The sequence below is a fragment of the Ischnura elegans genome, chromosome 7 (assembly GCF_921293095.1).
Source record: "Ischnura elegans chromosome 7, ioIscEleg1.1, whole genome shotgun sequence".
Taxonomy (NCBI): domain Eukaryota; kingdom Metazoa; phylum Arthropoda; class Insecta; order Odonata; family Coenagrionidae; genus Ischnura; species Ischnura elegans.
Window position 1 is genome coordinate 86,067,469 of NC_060252.1, and position 16,914 is coordinate 86,084,382.

General features: G+C 38.1%; 2 protein-coding genes across 3 annotated transcripts in view; both read right to left on the reverse strand.

Annotated features, from left to right (window-relative positions):
* Nucleotides 1-7,324, reverse strand: part of LOC124162420 — a 36,608-nt gene extending 29,284 nt beyond the window's left edge. The window contains exon 1 of one of the 2 annotated variants that reach the window (XM_046538955.1): nt 7,224-7,324. Coding sequence is in view for 1 of the 2 variants with exons in the window: in XM_046538953.1 (XP_046394909.1) it covers nt 6,754-6,779 (26 nt within the window). In the remaining variant the exon portion in view is untranslated. Of the gene's footprint in view, nt 1-6,753; nt 6,992-7,223 lie in introns of those variants that run through there. The other variant, XM_046538953.1, reaches the window with a different exon arrangement.
* A 3,100-nt stretch (nt 7,325-10,424) lies between these two features.
* LOC124162343 (proline-rich protein 5-like) overlaps nt 10,425-16,914 on the reverse strand; it is a 31,095-nt gene continuing 24,605 nt past the window's right edge. Inside the window, exons 3-5 of the mRNA XM_046538847.1 lie at nt 15,239-15,415; nt 11,409-11,577; nt 10,425-11,016 (exon numbers count right to left, since the gene is read on the reverse strand). Of these exons, the coding sequence (XP_046394803.1) occupies nt 10,871-11,016; nt 11,409-11,577; nt 15,239-15,415 (492 nt within the window). The 3' untranslated portion in view covers nt 10,425-10,870. The remainder of the gene's footprint in view (nt 11,017-11,408; nt 11,578-15,238; nt 15,416-16,914) is intronic.

Genomic DNA, 16,914 nt, shown 5'->3' on the forward strand with positions numbered 1-16,914 from the left:
AGTGGGAAAGAGCAAGTGGATGGGAAAAAGGTAAAAGGTAAGCCCAGAATAAGTTACTTGAGACAGGTGATTAAGAATGTCAATGAAAATAATTACATAACTATGGAAAGATTAGCTGATAGGATTGCGGAATGGCGAGCTGCGCAGAACAAATCTTCGGATTCTTGACTTTTGATGATAAGATGCATTGGCGTCGATTGCAGTAAAACTTTGTGGAGGACAGGCTTCCGGGAAATGTGAGGGATATGGAATAACTCCCAGTGGAAAGGGTCCGAGGGCCCTCCCCCAGAAATTAAAATATAAATAAATCATCAGTATTGTGATTTTAAAGAATTGTTGACTACATTTTATACGATATCAGGAGAAAAAACAATATAAGGTTTAACTTTTTTATTCGGATGTTATTTTAGCATTCGATTTAAAGGATACTTTTAGGGTGTTGAATGACACAAAACAAACTGTTTCAACGTTGTGAAGCTGAAATACTGTTTTGACCGATTGATTGTGAGAATCATACGATTTCCGTGTAAAATAGCGCCCTAAGAAGATGGTGCTTGAAAACACAATCAAGCTAATTAATAATAACCGCGATTACTCAAATTAATGAATACATTTTCTGGCGGAATTTTTCTACATATCAAATATTGTGGGGGACGCTTCCCTCACAGGGTCGGAGCCAGTGATAAGATGTTTCCTACCGGTTATGGGTGATTGAAATTTTCGGAATCACGTGAGCCCAAACAAGTCAATCTCCATGCCCTATCGCCATGCCCTTCAGAACGATTTCGCTCTTTAAGTTTGGTAAACGTTGTTGCTAATCGCACTGCCAAATTTTTTTTCTTAAAAGTGAGGGGAAGAAGGCTGATAAGATAGGGTCCTTGGCAATTATCCTAAATGTACAAATTCACCATTTAGTGCCAACTTGAAATAAACCTCTTCTTAATTTTTTTTAATTACTGATATTTACATCTTCCATACCTAAATTACTCTCTTTTCTCGATATGAATGAAACATTAATAAACTTTTGAAAGTCTTTGAAATTGTTTTCTTTTAGGAGAGGGGAAGGAGATTGATTAGATAAAGTCCCTGAAAGTTATACTGAATGTACTAATGCACCATGTAGCGCCAAATACTGATTAATATCTTCTAAAAATTTTTAATGGCAGATATTTACAGCTTCCATGCATAAATTATTTTCTCTTCTCGTTATAAATGTACCATTAATAAAAAATTACGAACTCTAATTTGAGGGATATGGTGGGTAGAAATAAAGAACTTGGTAGTACTCCAAATATTTGATTACTATCTGACTGGTCAATACTATGGCGGAATAATTCCAGGGTGAAAAATAAAGGGAAATTTATACCCTTAAAATGACGCCCCAGAGTTTAAAACCGTAGGTTAATGAATAAGACGGAAACTTCAGTAACCTTAATATATGTGTCGCTAGGGCCATTTACGAGTGGCTTATCAGCTTATGACTTCAAGTATTCGAACGTTATGCTAAGGACTCTAATGCTCACGAATACGATGAGGGACAAAACAGAGTAATTATGTGTGAAGCTTGAGGCGCTCTATTTACGGAACATATTATTTCACAAAGTGCTAAAACAGAGATATCTTAGTTACGAAATTTTGGAGCGGGAAAGTTAAGATACTAGCTTGAGATTTATCTACGCTTGATCGTTCTAGTGATTTAAAATGGAAGCATCGCGCAATTACCGCTGAAGCTGATTCTATGAACTATGAGAGGAAAATGCTTATTCAACAGTATAATTCTGCGTTCTCTATTTCAACCATTCAGTGATTTAACTCTACGGTTTGTTTGGATAGGTGATGGTAGAGTTCACCCTGGACTAGGTCACACGCATATGAATTTATGACATTCAGAGTAGGGGTGACTAGAGTTCCTTCTCTATGCCATCTTCGATTATTTTTGTTCTGTGTGTGCTAAGGCTTCACCAAGGAGTGGAACCCAGGACTCGTAGGCAAGCATCCAAGCACTCTTTTTACTAGGCTACCACGCTCCTCTTCGGCGCCACAAACCACGTTCCTATTTATATACCTAGACGTCAAAAACTATCTTCAAGAATAGACAGATATAATTTCTGTGACAGTGACAGAGACAGATAATAATAGAGTTTCTACTAAGAAAGGTGGCTTAAAAAGTTTACAATAAAAGGTATACTGTATATTCTATGTATTTAATTATGCGTTTATATAAGAAAAATAGTTATCCTTGTGCAAATATTTGAAATACCATATTGTAATAATGAATGCAATCGGCAAGAGAACAAAAAAACTGAATGCAAAGAAATTTTACTTCTCATGTGTGCTAGCACCAGACCTATGTAAAAAATTTAAGATGGTAGCCCCAAAACTATACAATAAGGGGTACCTATATATTCCATAGTTATTTAAGTATGTCCTAATGTAATATATTTGAATGTTAATGGAATAAAGTTATATATTATATATATGAATTTCATAATTTCCTGGGTGTCTATAATGGCCGCGAGGGGAAATGACTGATCGAATTATTCATTTGTTTGAAGTGTTACTTTTTATCAGAAAATTGAAGGAGAATTTAGTGACCTATATACAAACGCGCTCTTTCACAGAGCAAAATCATGCGTTGGACAGTTTATCAGATAACGACCAAGGAAAAAAAAGAGAAAAATCAACATAAAATGACATTTCCGATATCAAAAGCAAAAGCAACCTCGTGAAATGTCAATGCTACCTATTTTTGCAGCTTTGTCCGAAAAAGCCTTGTGAATGAAGTAAGGAATCATTGTATTGGTAATGATTTATATTTTAGTGGTCTAGCCATCACGAAGAGTCACTCGCAGCCTTGATGACAGAGAGAACGAACAATAATAATTTCTCAATAGAACCACGGCAACACGTCAGAAATACTGACGAGAGTGATAACACGGAAAGTCTTATCTATGATTAATGAGAAAGTCCATTATTATCAGGATCATATTAGCTAAAACATAATGAAAGGAAATACGGATATCCAAATCCGTTTGGTTACTACAAAGTTGCAAGTGCGATTTATGCGTCTGTTAGCCGTAAAAATGCTCTCACATTTTGTTTACGATCGCAGAATGAAATTTTATTTACATCAAATAAGCATAATAACCATAAATGAACGTAGAAATATGGAGATTTAATGGGATTAAGTCAATTTAAAAATCGAATTAGTGTTTTTTAAATACATTTTGTGGCTCCAAGAAGGGGTAGTACGTACAGATACCTTTGTTTGCTCTTCCGCCTCTGTAACCATCGGATTAATCGCTGTCCAATAATTCCTAGCTCACTGATATATGAAACACTTTTGCTTAATTTTTTTTCACGCATTTGACGGTTTCCCAATTACGTTATACTATTTTTGCGTGCCATTATAAAGGCTTTGCTCGATGCCTTCTCGGCTTAAATACATTTACAAATTTTCATGGTGAAATAAAAACACAGTACTATTCCACAACCTTATATTTTTGGAGTCTACTAGTTTCGACGTTTACACCGTCATTATCAAGACTAACTGAGAATAGCATACAACATCCAGCCTTATTTATCCAACAATAGTGTGAGGGAAGGAGGGGGGAGGGGGAACTAAATGAGGAGGAGCATTGAGCATTGTTGGTTGGATTGGAGGTTCAAAACAAAAAGTATAAAAGCTTGGGGAGGTGGGGTGGGGGCAGGCAGATAAAAGTCAGGTGGTAACGAGGTTAATGAGAAGGGGACAAGGGAGAGAAGGGGATTTACAAATGACTATAGGGTGGTTTCCTATTATATTTTTATTGCCTCAATCGAAAGATTATTACTCCTGGAGTACGTATTTCACGCTTTTAGATTTTTAAATGACGATATCTATTTTTCGCAATTAAATGAAAAGTGAAAATTTTCAAGCGCGCGAAAACGCGACGGGTAAGTATGAATGCCGGGAAAAAGTCCGTGTGACGTCGTTCTGGGGCCGTATTCTGTAACTCCAAACCGATCGGTGCGGCACCGATTCGTCGGGTGCGACGTCACACCGACTCCCGGTAAGAAGTCGTGTGATTCTGTACGAACCCGGTCGGTGCGGCACCGACGAGAGGACGGGAGATCGTCGGTAGCCGTACCGACAGCAAAGAGGTGTCCGTACGGCCACCGACTAGTGGGTTTCATGAATTCCCCGGTGCGCATTGTTCGTTTTATTTTGTTTTTACCTCATCACCGAGTAAATAATGAGGTTTTCTCCAATGTTATCTTTTTCTGCCCCTTCGAATACGCCTCTATAATTCACTGTGTCATCATCTATATTAATTACCTTGACAGAAATATAAGATAATGGTTAATAAAAATGAGGTTTGCTAACATATAATGACTCTCTCATTTATGTTACCGCACTTTCACTCGCTTGTAATAGGCTTTATTTCTCTCTATCATCATTTACTTGCTCCTTTGACATAAAAAAGATATTTTTGATTAAATATGAGTTTTGCCGCAATGTTATCACTTTATCTCACTATGAATAGGCAACTATTATTTCACTCAATCATCATTTGGCGTTTCTCTCGGCATAGAAATAAGATCTTTTTATTTAAGTATGAAGTTTGCCACAACGGTATCAGTTTCTTTCATTTTTAACGGGCAACTATATTTAATTTCATCGTCAGCCATTGATTCCCTTGACGATAAAAGAAGATATTTGTTAATATGTATGAGGTTTACCGCAATATTGTCATTTTCTCTCACTTGGAATGCGCAACTTATACATATGTATTTCACCCAATCACAATTTATTTACTTCCTCGTCATTACACTTCTTTTAATTGCACCCAGCTCCATATTTTTATAACAATTTCCTAACTTGTTCCTCTAATATTACATTTGCATTTGAATCCTACGTTCACGTTCCATGGTATGCTATTTTCGTCTGCTACGGTGCCAATGGCATAATCTTCCGTTGATAACATTTATACGGAACTTACTTAATGACAACTATATTACCAAATCATGAATAAATAGCATTATACGGAACCAATATTTAAAAAAAGAAACTACGATCTCAAGGATAGTTTCAATAATTCATTCCAGCAACAACAATCTCCATCACATACAAACTTTATTGTGATGTTGTAATATTGTTTCCTTCGATTCTGTAGGTACAGCATTACTACCACACATTATATAAGCATTGTTAACAACTTATCCAATATCGTTTATCTTAATCTAGCAATAAGTCGTAATTTCCGCAAATAAAAAGATTGAGAATGATGACAACAAACTGTGCCAATGAGTCTTCACTTGTTTTTACCCTTCTTTCATTGGTGGAGACACGTGAAACTTCGGATATATTCGGATTTTCCCTGTTTGGGAAGGAAGGGGAACCGTACCGACTGGTTTGAAACCGACGACCTTACAGAATCGCTGAAAGTGTCGTCGTCGGTGCGGAATCCGTTGTCGGTACGGTTTGATGTCCAGTCGGTGGGCTTGAAAGGGAAACCGACCGGTGCGGCACCGACGAAATACAGAATACGGCCCCTGGTTCCCGCTGCCGCAACTGAGGTGACCTTGGGGCGAGGCTCTGAGCGCTAATACGACGCAGGATGCTAGCAGGTAGCAGAGTACCATGCTAGCTGGTAGCGCTTGGCTTAAATAAGGATTATTAATACCTTATCAAACGAAGAAAACTTTCCGACCTTAGCCAGTTATAATAGGTGATTATTAAGACATGTTTCCCTTAGCTCTGTGCCTCATGCATGCATTGGTAACCTCAGACGATGTAAAACTCCTATCTACTCGTATAGAAACTAGGTCCGTTTGACGTCACGTGGAGTGGCATCGCATGGGCGGCAATCTGGCGTTTTTCAAATGAGGATAAAATTGACCATTACCATTCGTCTAAACCGGTATTTCTAAAACCAAATAATTTGTATATTATGAATACACTAATGGTGGGTAATGAATCGCAATCAATGCCTTTCGTTTTCTTTGATGAAGGAAACTACCCTATTGTGAGACTAGACACACTTGCATGAAAGTTTAAGGCAAAAAAATTGGAAGGGGTTTCAATTTATGGGGATGCGGTGGAATGCATTGTATTTCTTTATTGGTGGGTCGCTTTGGGGTGGCCGGATCCCCCCTCCCCCTAATTCAAGCGAAAAAGGGCATCAGTTCTTGGCAACCATTATTATTATTTTAGGCAAAGAGATGGCTGCCGAAAATTATTTCTACGAAAGGGGCCTGGATGGGCCTGGTTCACTTGAGACTTTCCCCCCACCCCAAATCCTGGGGGAGGGTATGAACTCCCTGATTCCCCTACCCCACAGCTTGCCAGTGATAAAACATTATTCTCTCCAATGGACTACTATATTTTGGGTTATCACCGGCAGAAGCGTATGTAGATCATATATATATTTTCGGGAAGGGTGCAATTTCAATAGAAGGGTAAGTGGCTTTAAATAAGGACACCCACTGAAATTTTACGATAAAAATAAATGTGAATAAAAATTAATAAATGATAAAGTACAGTAATATTATTTTTTGGATTGGAAATACTGCGATAGCTGTAAGCGGCGGGCGGTAGATAGCTTAAATTTAAAAAAAATCCATATTTCGTATGGAGTGCGAGCCCTCTGAAGGCCATCTGTTACATCTGTTATATGCTCCTCTCTTTTATAATCTATACAGTAAAAGGTCTTCATTGGATAATAATTAATTGAGTTTTTCAAAGGGTAAGAAAACTGATGAAAATCTTACCCGCTCCTTGGTGGCCGCGACTCCATGCTTTTCTAAAGAGTAGTAACTTTGGAACAAATAAGCAAAGAAGAAACAATGTAGTTAAGCGAAGTAGCTGGTTATGTCCAACGAGATTCAGCAGTCGAAGTTGAGCTTCAGAATTGCCGCTATTACCAAAAAATATACTGCTAGAGCGCAGAACAGGGTGTGCGCTTGCGCGTGGACAGAAGAAAATCGAATTGAACGACGGAACGACGAGGATGCGCGACGAGTACTCAACCAGTGCAGTAAAAACTGCCGACGAAGGGACATCTTATGGGGAATTTAAAGGAGATACTGAGAGATAACGAGGCTCGAAGTCAATGGGAATACACAGACGCTGAAGGCCACGTTTTGGGATGCGAGGAGAGGTAATTATCACCTGAACGATGCCCAATCCGCCCCTAGGAAAAGTGAAGCAATACATTACGAAACATTCAAGAGTTATTTACCAGTTAGTTCACGACTGGAGGACGTTCTCTGCTCACTCTCACCAAATCCGAGGCCTCTTGTCGCCTATCTCCGCCGGATACACTCGCAGTTAGAAGGAATAATATGTGTGATAGTGGTTATTTTCTTTTCTTCAGCACTTCCTAAACTATCAAGTAGTTCAACTATGGTCGCAAGATGGCATTCTTATATTTCGCGGCTGGCGGCATATTCGTAACGTTCGAGTCGTGTACACGATCCCTATTCCTATATATTATCCTGGGGGTATTTTTCTGAGGGGATTGGCGCTTTGAATTATATCTTCCTGGAATTTTGGGGGGATATTGAATTTCTGGGACGCTCGGCCGACAACTTGAATAAGTTTCAAGTGAAGTATCAAATCCTCCAAGTCCGTGGAATTAGTTGTGGAAAAGGAAGGGTTACCCCTGGTAGGTGTCTGTATTACAGATATGGGCAGAATGTGGCAGGGAGAAAGGGGGAGCTGGTCCTCCCCCTTCTTTCTGCCAAGGTTCTCACAAGGGCGTACCCAGGATCAAAACTGGGGGGAGGGGGACAAACCATGGTTGTTTAAGTTGTAGGTAAGATTTATGCATGGAAAAGGTGAATGAAATCAACATTTTAAGGAAACTTTAATTGCTCTTTATTAGTTATTAAAATTATTTGCTTGAAAAAATATTATTTTCCTTAAAAACATTTGGGAATTTTGCTTATAGGGCAGGGGGGGGGGAGCTGCCCCCTCCTTCCCCTCGCTGGGTACTCCTCCGTGGAATTTCCAGGGCTGCTCAGCCCAACAGTTGGAATGTCCTGACTGTGTTTTATGACATAAGTTTGTTTGTTTTTAATCAGAGCAGATTAAAAAGCAGCACTATCATAATTTCCGCCAGACCTACACCTTCCCTGAGACATCGGTCCTCATTACTCCCCCTCTCACCACCATCTCCTTCTCTTACCCTCCTCTTCCCCTATTTGGCTTCCCCTTCAGAGTATTAAACATTATGATTTGAGGAGTTACCCGGATATAATACAAAATGTATTGAAACCAGTGGTGAAATAAAGTATTTGTGGTAAATATTTTATAACTGCATTAACATGTGAATTTGATTTACTCAATTTTAAAATCAAATGACTGGCTTTTGTGATCGAACTCAAAAATTGACGTCTTCGAACAGATATGGTACAATTTTGTGGCATAAAGTAGAGTTAGTACGTATAAAAACCTTCGTTTGTCTTCTGCCTCTGTAGCTATCGGCTTCATCGCTGTCCAATAATCCCTAGATAACTGCTAGATGAAACTCTTATGCTCCAGTTTTTTTACACAGTTGACGATCTTACAATTACTTTAGGCTGCTTTTGAATGCCATCAGAAAGGCTTCGCTCAATGCCATCTGGACTTCAATACCTTTGCAAGTGATGAATGACTATATGTTAGAATTCCCCAAGGTTAAGCCTGAAACAACTGTCTGCATAAGGCCAAAAATTTTCTTTTGAGGAGTTCACAGCTATTATATTTGATACTTGCTGATTCATATCCTGTAGTAATGAAAAGGGTGTGCTGGTCTGGTGAAAAGGGTGATGCATGTGAGTGTCTGACTCTCAACTTCTATCTCTTATAAATACCTCCAATGACCACCTCCTGGCCATTCATATTCTAAGTGGATTTGATGTTATTTTTGAAAACAAACTTAGTTTAGTAGGAAGAGAGGATAAAATAACCAACCGTGGTGAAGAATTAATATCTTAGTTAGTCTTGAAGTTAATTTCACTTTTAAGGAAGCATAAATATCCAGGTAATGTGGAGGTCGTCATAGTGTAACTTTGCTACTGCTAAGTGTGAATTAATGTGGAGGTTTTGGGGTCACTTATATAGTGGTGTCAATAATTCAGCATCTGTATCATCGAACCTTGTTCTCGATCCAAGTACGCTTTGACAAGAAGAGATACTTCCATAGCCTTATTTACCTTTGCATCTCCTCCTCTCATTAATGAAACAATCCAGACTAGAATTCTTCTGAATTCAACTGGATCATTACCTTTGCTATTTATGACCATCAAAAATGAAAAAGCATCTGTTTTTTTCTTTATAAGATATAGTTATCTGAACACACTGGGTATGTTATGGTAAGGGGATTGACTGCTGAGTTCAGTCATACCATGAGGGTAAGGTGGAAAAGGATGGGTGGAGGTAAACATGGCTTTTGTGTGAACCTGCTCTTAATGGAAGGTGCCAAAGAGACCATGACTTAACATCCTATCTGATGGATGGAGAGCTATAACTTGAAGTGCCCTCCATAAAGCTTTCAAGCAGAGATTGGGCAGTCTCGGACAACTCTCCAACATCGCTGGGATATGAAGTTGGACTCACAAGTTGGAATGCCCACTCTCTTGCCACCGCACACCAGCCTGGTAATTAAATTCGAAGATTGAGAGATACTGAAGCTTGAAGTCCATTTCTAGCACACTCTTTCCATTTATATATGAGTGGGTTGGAAGCCAAGGGTACAAGTGTACAATTTCTCTTTTCTATACAGAGTAAGGTACAGAAATTAGGTATAGAAAACAAACAAGATCAATTAGAGACTTAGTAGTGCATTTGATTTTCCACTCGATGTCAGCACAGAACAGAGACTTACTCGTTTCCCTTGGCAACCAGGATTTGTGTATTTATTATAACAATTAACTTTACCAAACTCCCATAAAAAAAACACTTGTACCCCTTGGCTTCCAACCCACTCATGCGAGATCTTCTCAATATGGAAGCCAAATGAGGGCCTTTAACTCCCTCATTTGAATTGAAATTATCTTTTTCCTTTTGATAATGGTGGCAGAGTAGGCCATCGAAACAATGAAGTAAAATGTCCCAACTCGGTTGCCGTCCTGCAATTTTCTCAGAATATCCTATTCACCAGGAAAGCACCAAGTAGTGCATCTCTCCTGATAGCAATTTCTTTAAAATTCAATTGTTTGTTGCTCTTCAGATCAGTACCAAATTTTTTACTATTAACTCTGGTGAATTAATACATGAGATTTATATTGGAGAAGTTACTTTTGGTGTAAAAACCATTATGTGCTACATGCAGAGGATCTCGGTCTTCCAGCTGCTTTACTGTAATAACAGAGTTTATTCAGTATGTTCTCTTTGTAAGTTACAGTATATAGTTGGTTTTATTAAATTTTGTGGGAGAACTAATCATTCCAATTGAGAATCTGGAAAACATTGACTTTACTGAATGTTTGACTCACTTATTTCACAATATCAGGAGTTTTCATTGAAGGCAAATGACTAGATCCAGCTACTTCCTCTAGCTCTTTCGCAATCACCAATGAACTTCTTCATTATTTGTTAAGATTTTGATAGTTCTGAAGTTCAGTAGGCAGGTATGCATTTGTTCGTAGACTTCTACCCATATGATGTAAAAAGCATTCAATTGATTCCCACGACAGTGACTTTTCAGGAAAATGGAGGGATTTTGGAATGACTAGGCACATTTAGCATCATGATAAACTTCTGTAACATACATTCAATATCTTAATTATTAATGGGTGTAAATACCACATAATATTCAGGTACAAAGTATTTTTGTAAATGGTCCAACATAAATACACAATTAGGTTTCTACACCCCACTTTCATCACTCATAAATAAACTGAATCAGAGATCATGATGTACGCTGCCACGATTGAATGTTTTTTTGTGGAGTACACGATCAGCAGACAGTGTAAATAATTCACTGAGAGTGTCTGCATGCCCAACTCCAACTATGCTCAATGGACGGCTGAGGCGACGTGGATCAACCACTGTTAAGGAGAGAAAGAGAGGCATCAGTTGCTTTCTGTCAGTATTTTTTTGCCATGAAAGTCAATTTATGATATCCAAAAAGTCGTAGGAAACCTCACTTATTATTAACAGAATAATATAAGGAAAAAGAAACTTTAGAATTGAAAAGCTATCATTTCTCAATAAAATGGAACAGGTAAAAATATGATGAAAGAATCATTGAATTTCCTCGACTGAATCTTATGTGCACTTCAGTAAATATTTTAATTAGTGTCTGCTTTTTATGCATTAAAAATTTCAATTATCACTGAAATTCACTTCATGTGTAAAGATGTACAGCTTAAGAACTTCAACCATAATGCCTCCTTTCAGCATAATTAAATGGCATCAAAGCTAGTATTTAGTTACTTACCACTGGGCCTGCGCTTGTGGATGACAGCAAGTTCCTGTGAAGGGTTCGATGGCTCTGGATTTCCTCCCTCGTACATTCCCTTGAACCCCAGATAAGGCGTGACTGCCCTGGCCACCAACGTCTCCAATTTCAAACGTTCACTACTTGGTGGACAGCTTTCGTTGACTCCCTGTCAGAAAATTATATTTTTTTTAAGAATGTAGTGTTTGGGTTTATTCATTCAATCTGTGATTCGACTCAATGGCTGATTTGGATAAGTGAGGGTAGGGCTCTCCCCAGCCTTGGCCACAGGTATGTAACTAGTACGCATTCAGGGGAGGGGGACCAGCTCTTTTCCCTGGGCTCCAAGGGCGTATCCAGGATCAAAATTAAGAGGGAGGGGGGGGGGGCAAGCCATGGTTGTTCAACTTACAGGTAAGATTTAAGCATGGAAAAGGTGAATGAAACCAGGATTTTAAGGATACTTTCACAGCTCTTTATTAGTTTTTAAAATTATTTGCTTAAAAAAATATTATTTTCCTTAAAATCATTTGTGACTTTTGCTTCTGGGGGGGGGGGGAGGGGAAGGGGGGGCAGCTGTCCCCTCCTTCCCCTTGAAGGGTACGCCCATGCTGGGCTACCTTGCGCTTTGAGGATTTTATTTGGGGATGTCTGGAAACTTCATCCAGGGACCCTTTTCTCACCAGTTAAACAGAGTACCCAATAGGATATCAGGGAAACACCCCACCCTTATTTTTGTACTTTCTGATGTGTATTAAATAAAAAATCATGAGAAACCTCAGTTGTTATTAATAGAATAGTGTTCACTGATTTTTGGTTATTATTATCAAGGAGGTTTGAATATGTATACTGGAGGCACTGTTTCTGAATTTTTAGCGTGGTCAAAGTTCCACCATCTTAGTTTGACAATTTTTGGACTCTGTCTCCTCCTGATATTTTGAGGTGGCTAAGTTTTGTTTTGAAAATTCACTGTAACAAATGAAAAATGCTACCATAATCATTAGTATTTTGCCGTTGATTGTCATTGAAGTTTTCCCATCATTTGCGGTATTTCGATTAATGTATAAACTTTGTGTCCTGTTAGCCACTTTATTGGTGGGGATATCCTTGAAAATATACTTTTATTCTGTAATTGTTGGATTTCCATTGCCTATAATGAATTAAATACCAATGTTAGTGCAGGAAAATGACTAGTTTACAGTCGTAAAATTTTATTTTCTGCTAAGCTGATTGCAGAAAGTAACCGATGTGATAATAATATTTTTTCCCTGGAAAAGATGTTTAAGATGAAACTTTGCAAAGCCTTCCAATGAAGTAAGAAAAAAAGGTTTACAGTGTGGGTTCCATAGTTTATTTTTATGTAATGATGAGTTATGACCAAAATTTCTCGACATAGTAATCATTGACCCTTATGGGATTGTCAATGTTTTGGTCTACGTAGGTGTGGCTAATCCTACCCAAGAATCATTCCTGCCACACTTCGCTCCACGCTCGGTACCAGTGGTGCCCCCTCAAGTACATTACAACCTCCTTGATTGTTTTATATTATGGCTACAAATGTGAATAAAGGATTTTTTTCTTGGGGGGGCACAAGGTCCTGACAGCATGGGCATACCCAGCGAGGGACAGGAGGGTGAGCCCCCCCTGGAAGCAGAAATTGCAAATATCTTTAAGGAAAATAACATTTTTTCAAACAAATGATTTTAAACACTAATAAAGAGCTGTTACAGTTTCCTTAAAATGTTGATTTCATTCACCTTTTCCATGTTTAAATCTTACCTACAACTTGAACAACCATGGCTTGCTCCCCCGTAGTTTTGATCCTGGGTACACCCTTGTCTGACAGGTCTTCTCATTTTTGAGATGAAAAATATCATGCAACAATTACTGCATGAAATATTCTCTTTATTGTAATATGGAAGTTATAATCATTAAATTAAAAATTGAGGCTTAATGAAACGCAAAACAAAACAAACATAATGATAACCGTATTAAAAATATTTTCTATTTTTTAAATGTCTTGGGGGCATGTGTCCTAAATCCACCCATGCATGGCTATATTCTGTGTTCTACTGCACTCAGGACCTCATCACCACTATGGCATCTCAAGTTGGCTTTTTTTGCCATGAAAACTTATTTCTGCTATAAAATTCTACTGTATTCTCTCCCTTATTGTTCTGTATTCCTAATCCAAGTTCTCCTCTTTCATTTCCATCCCTCCCTTTCCCAACTGAGGCGCTCCAGTTCCCCATCACTGCTAGATTTTTTTACCCGCGATTTCCCCGATTATTTCCTCAAGCTGTTCTTACACCACCTTTACTACCACACTCCCCTTCCAATATCCTGTCAGGTATTCTCATCATATGGTGACAATTGATAAATAACATTAGGATGTGTCCAGGGGCGGATCCAGGATTTCTTTCTGGGAGGGGCACAAGCAAGGCCGCATCCAGGATTTTGTTCAGGGGGGGGGCACAAGGATACCTTGTTATACAAAACGAACGAAATGACAATGGGACCGTATTAAAAATCGAGCATATTTTTAAGGGTCTGGGGGGGGCACGTGCCCCCGTGCCCCCCCCCTGGATCCGCCTATGGATGTGTCACTCGTTATTATTATGATATCATCATGCCTTGTCAAGTAGCCAGGAATATGCTTCCATGCGCTTTGTTGATATGCTGGTTGCCTGGGTGGGCAATTCTTTGTCATTTCCCACACATCGGAAAACCATCAATTCAATTAAGCTATAAATTTCATTTGCATAATGCTGGAATTTAATGTCATTGTTGGTTTTTAACCAAAATGGCCATAGCTGTTATGGTTTAGTGTCCATATGTGTTTATTTCTGTAACCTGCCTGATTTCTGGAAAATATTTGAACTTTAAGGCATTGGTGGTAGTTGTTAATATGTAACATTATTTTAATTTGAGTGAATTTATGATCTGAGATCCTAATCCAGGCCTGGAACTAGTGCAGGTCAGGGGAGGCACGTGCCCCTGGTGGCAAAATTTGAAAATTTTATTATTATTATTTTTAAGAGAGCTATTTAATTTTTCTGATTAAATTATTTAACAATAACTATTACATCATAAATTATTGAACAATTATGTAAATCACACTCCTCAATAGTAAACATATGGCGTCTAATTTCAACTACCGCATCCCAAAACAATATCTTACGGATGTTTTATATTTTAGTGGTGGGAAGGACAAGGGAGGGAATGAGATCGGATCAGGTAAGGTGGGCGGCAAACTGAACTTTGCCCTCAATTATGACTTGACCCATTTGCATCCACATGGGCACTGGTATGCGGCCTGAAGCTGTCTGCAAACTCCACAAGCGAACCAGTGAGCAGAATGCAGAGTGATATATATATCAGTTGATCCTGCTGCTGTCTTGAGAGTTTTTTTTTTGTAAGTTTTTGGCCAGATAGTGTACCTGATAGTAGCTGCCATCTGGTGGCTATTCAGAAAATTTTTTCCACTGTGAATTACCTTAGAAATATTTAAACTTCAAAAAAATGTAAGAGCTGCTAACTCTGAACAGCATATAAAAATTTGGTCAAAATCAGTCAACAAATAGTCTATTAAATGTCTCATGTAAGCCAGCACTACACATGTATTAAAATTCTTTAAATGTCAGTGTTGTTTGGGGTTGATTTAAAGCTAATAGACAAAACTCCTAGGTCTAGGGGAGAGGGAGGTGGAGGGTGGGAAGTGGCCGAAGCAACTAGGCCCTTCCCTCCTCCTCCTTGGCTAAGGCCAATGAGATAATGGCGTAAAATACTGTAGGAGTAAAATTATAAGCATATGGCATGAAATACCATACCTGTAAAATTATTAGCATCTGCTTGATAACAGGTGGTACTTCATTTTTTGAGCCTTTATAAGTTTCTCCGGCAGGCTTATATCCATCTAGTAGCATCTCAAGTTCAGCTTTCAATGGAAGAACAATGTGATCCCTGAAGATCAGCAATCCAGCCTGACGAATGCCTAAGTTTCTTGACTAATAAAGAAAAGAAAATTAGACTCAGAGTGTGGTTATATATAATAAAGTATCTTATATTGGCTTGCAATTCTTTTAAATTCAAATCGCTCTTTTTGATACATACTCTTCCTCATATCTCGAATGCTAAAAAATTTATATTTATTAAATAACTGAATATTTTTTGTTATGTGATACATTCAATTTAATAGCAGAAAATATGTTTTAAAATGAAATACATTCACATTTTTTAATGATGTCTAATATCCTTAAATGAAGTATTTTGGAATTAATATTGGGTGGAAAGAAAGAAATACTTTTCCTGTTAAAGTAAAAGAAGTGGAATTTGTCCATATAACATTAGAAGCTGGGGTTTGAAAATTATATCGAGTGAGACTTAAAAAAAGGTGGTGTATTTGTGTCGTTCTGAATGTTCTATTTTATTAGAAACCAATCTATATCCCTTTGTATCTCAATTTGGACTATTGATGCAAATTTTTTTACTTGATGATCATGAAAAATTATTACCTATTACAATTACCTCCTTGGTTCTGATATTGAGGGAATACCAACTTCAGTTTCCATGAGTAAAGGTGGAGCATAGTTCATGGTCAAGAGACAAATGTAGTGAGTAATATTTTTTTCATAAATGGAAAAATTAACTTAAATTGCATTTTCTACTTCTAAATCATTATTATTTCTTTATTAAGGCATAAATTGATGAATTTCCTTATAAAGCCTTTATAAGGTATAAATTTAGGTGGAGGGGAAGCCTGGTGGGCAGTGTGTAGTTTGCTTGGTTTGGAGGACATTCCTAAGATGGCATTTCCACTCCTAAGACCTGTCTCACATCTGTTTGTGTCAATCCCTTGTTTATCCAGCCAACAACATTCAGACAGCAGACATGAGATCCACTGTTAAGGTAATCACTTTTGCTTGCTTGGGGGCTCTGCCCTCCTCGACTCCCCTGAAAAGGCCGGCGGCCAGTTCTTACAAATTTTGTCTGCCCTTTATTCTTTAAGGATTGTTTTTTTCGGTAGTAGCTTAATTAAAAATATGTTTTTACTCTCAAATTAACACTAAAAGAAAACAAGAATATAAGCGTGTAGCAAAAAAAAGAATGCTTCCAGGTTGGGTCGACACCACCAATCTTTCGGTTTACGGCCGGACACACTTGCAGATTACACCATTGAGGCAATGCAAAGAGGCTTCCAATAATCTAAAGAACCTTTAATTTTGGTAATACCTAACCTCAGCTTGATCGAAAATAGAGAGAAAATTTAGTTTTTGGACAATTTTTCCCTATGGAAGGGTGAATTGGTGTGTTCAGACACAAGTTCATGCTACAGCCTAAGGGCTTTAACGTTATTTTACATTTACATACTGCCCTGCAAGCTGCCTCAAAAGGTGTGAGGTAGGGTGTGTTGGGACATCAGTCATCGATAAATATTAAAGAAATGTGCGTATGAAGTTCTGAGCATTTCTTAAAGTCCTACATTGTTCAAAGGAAAAAAAATTCC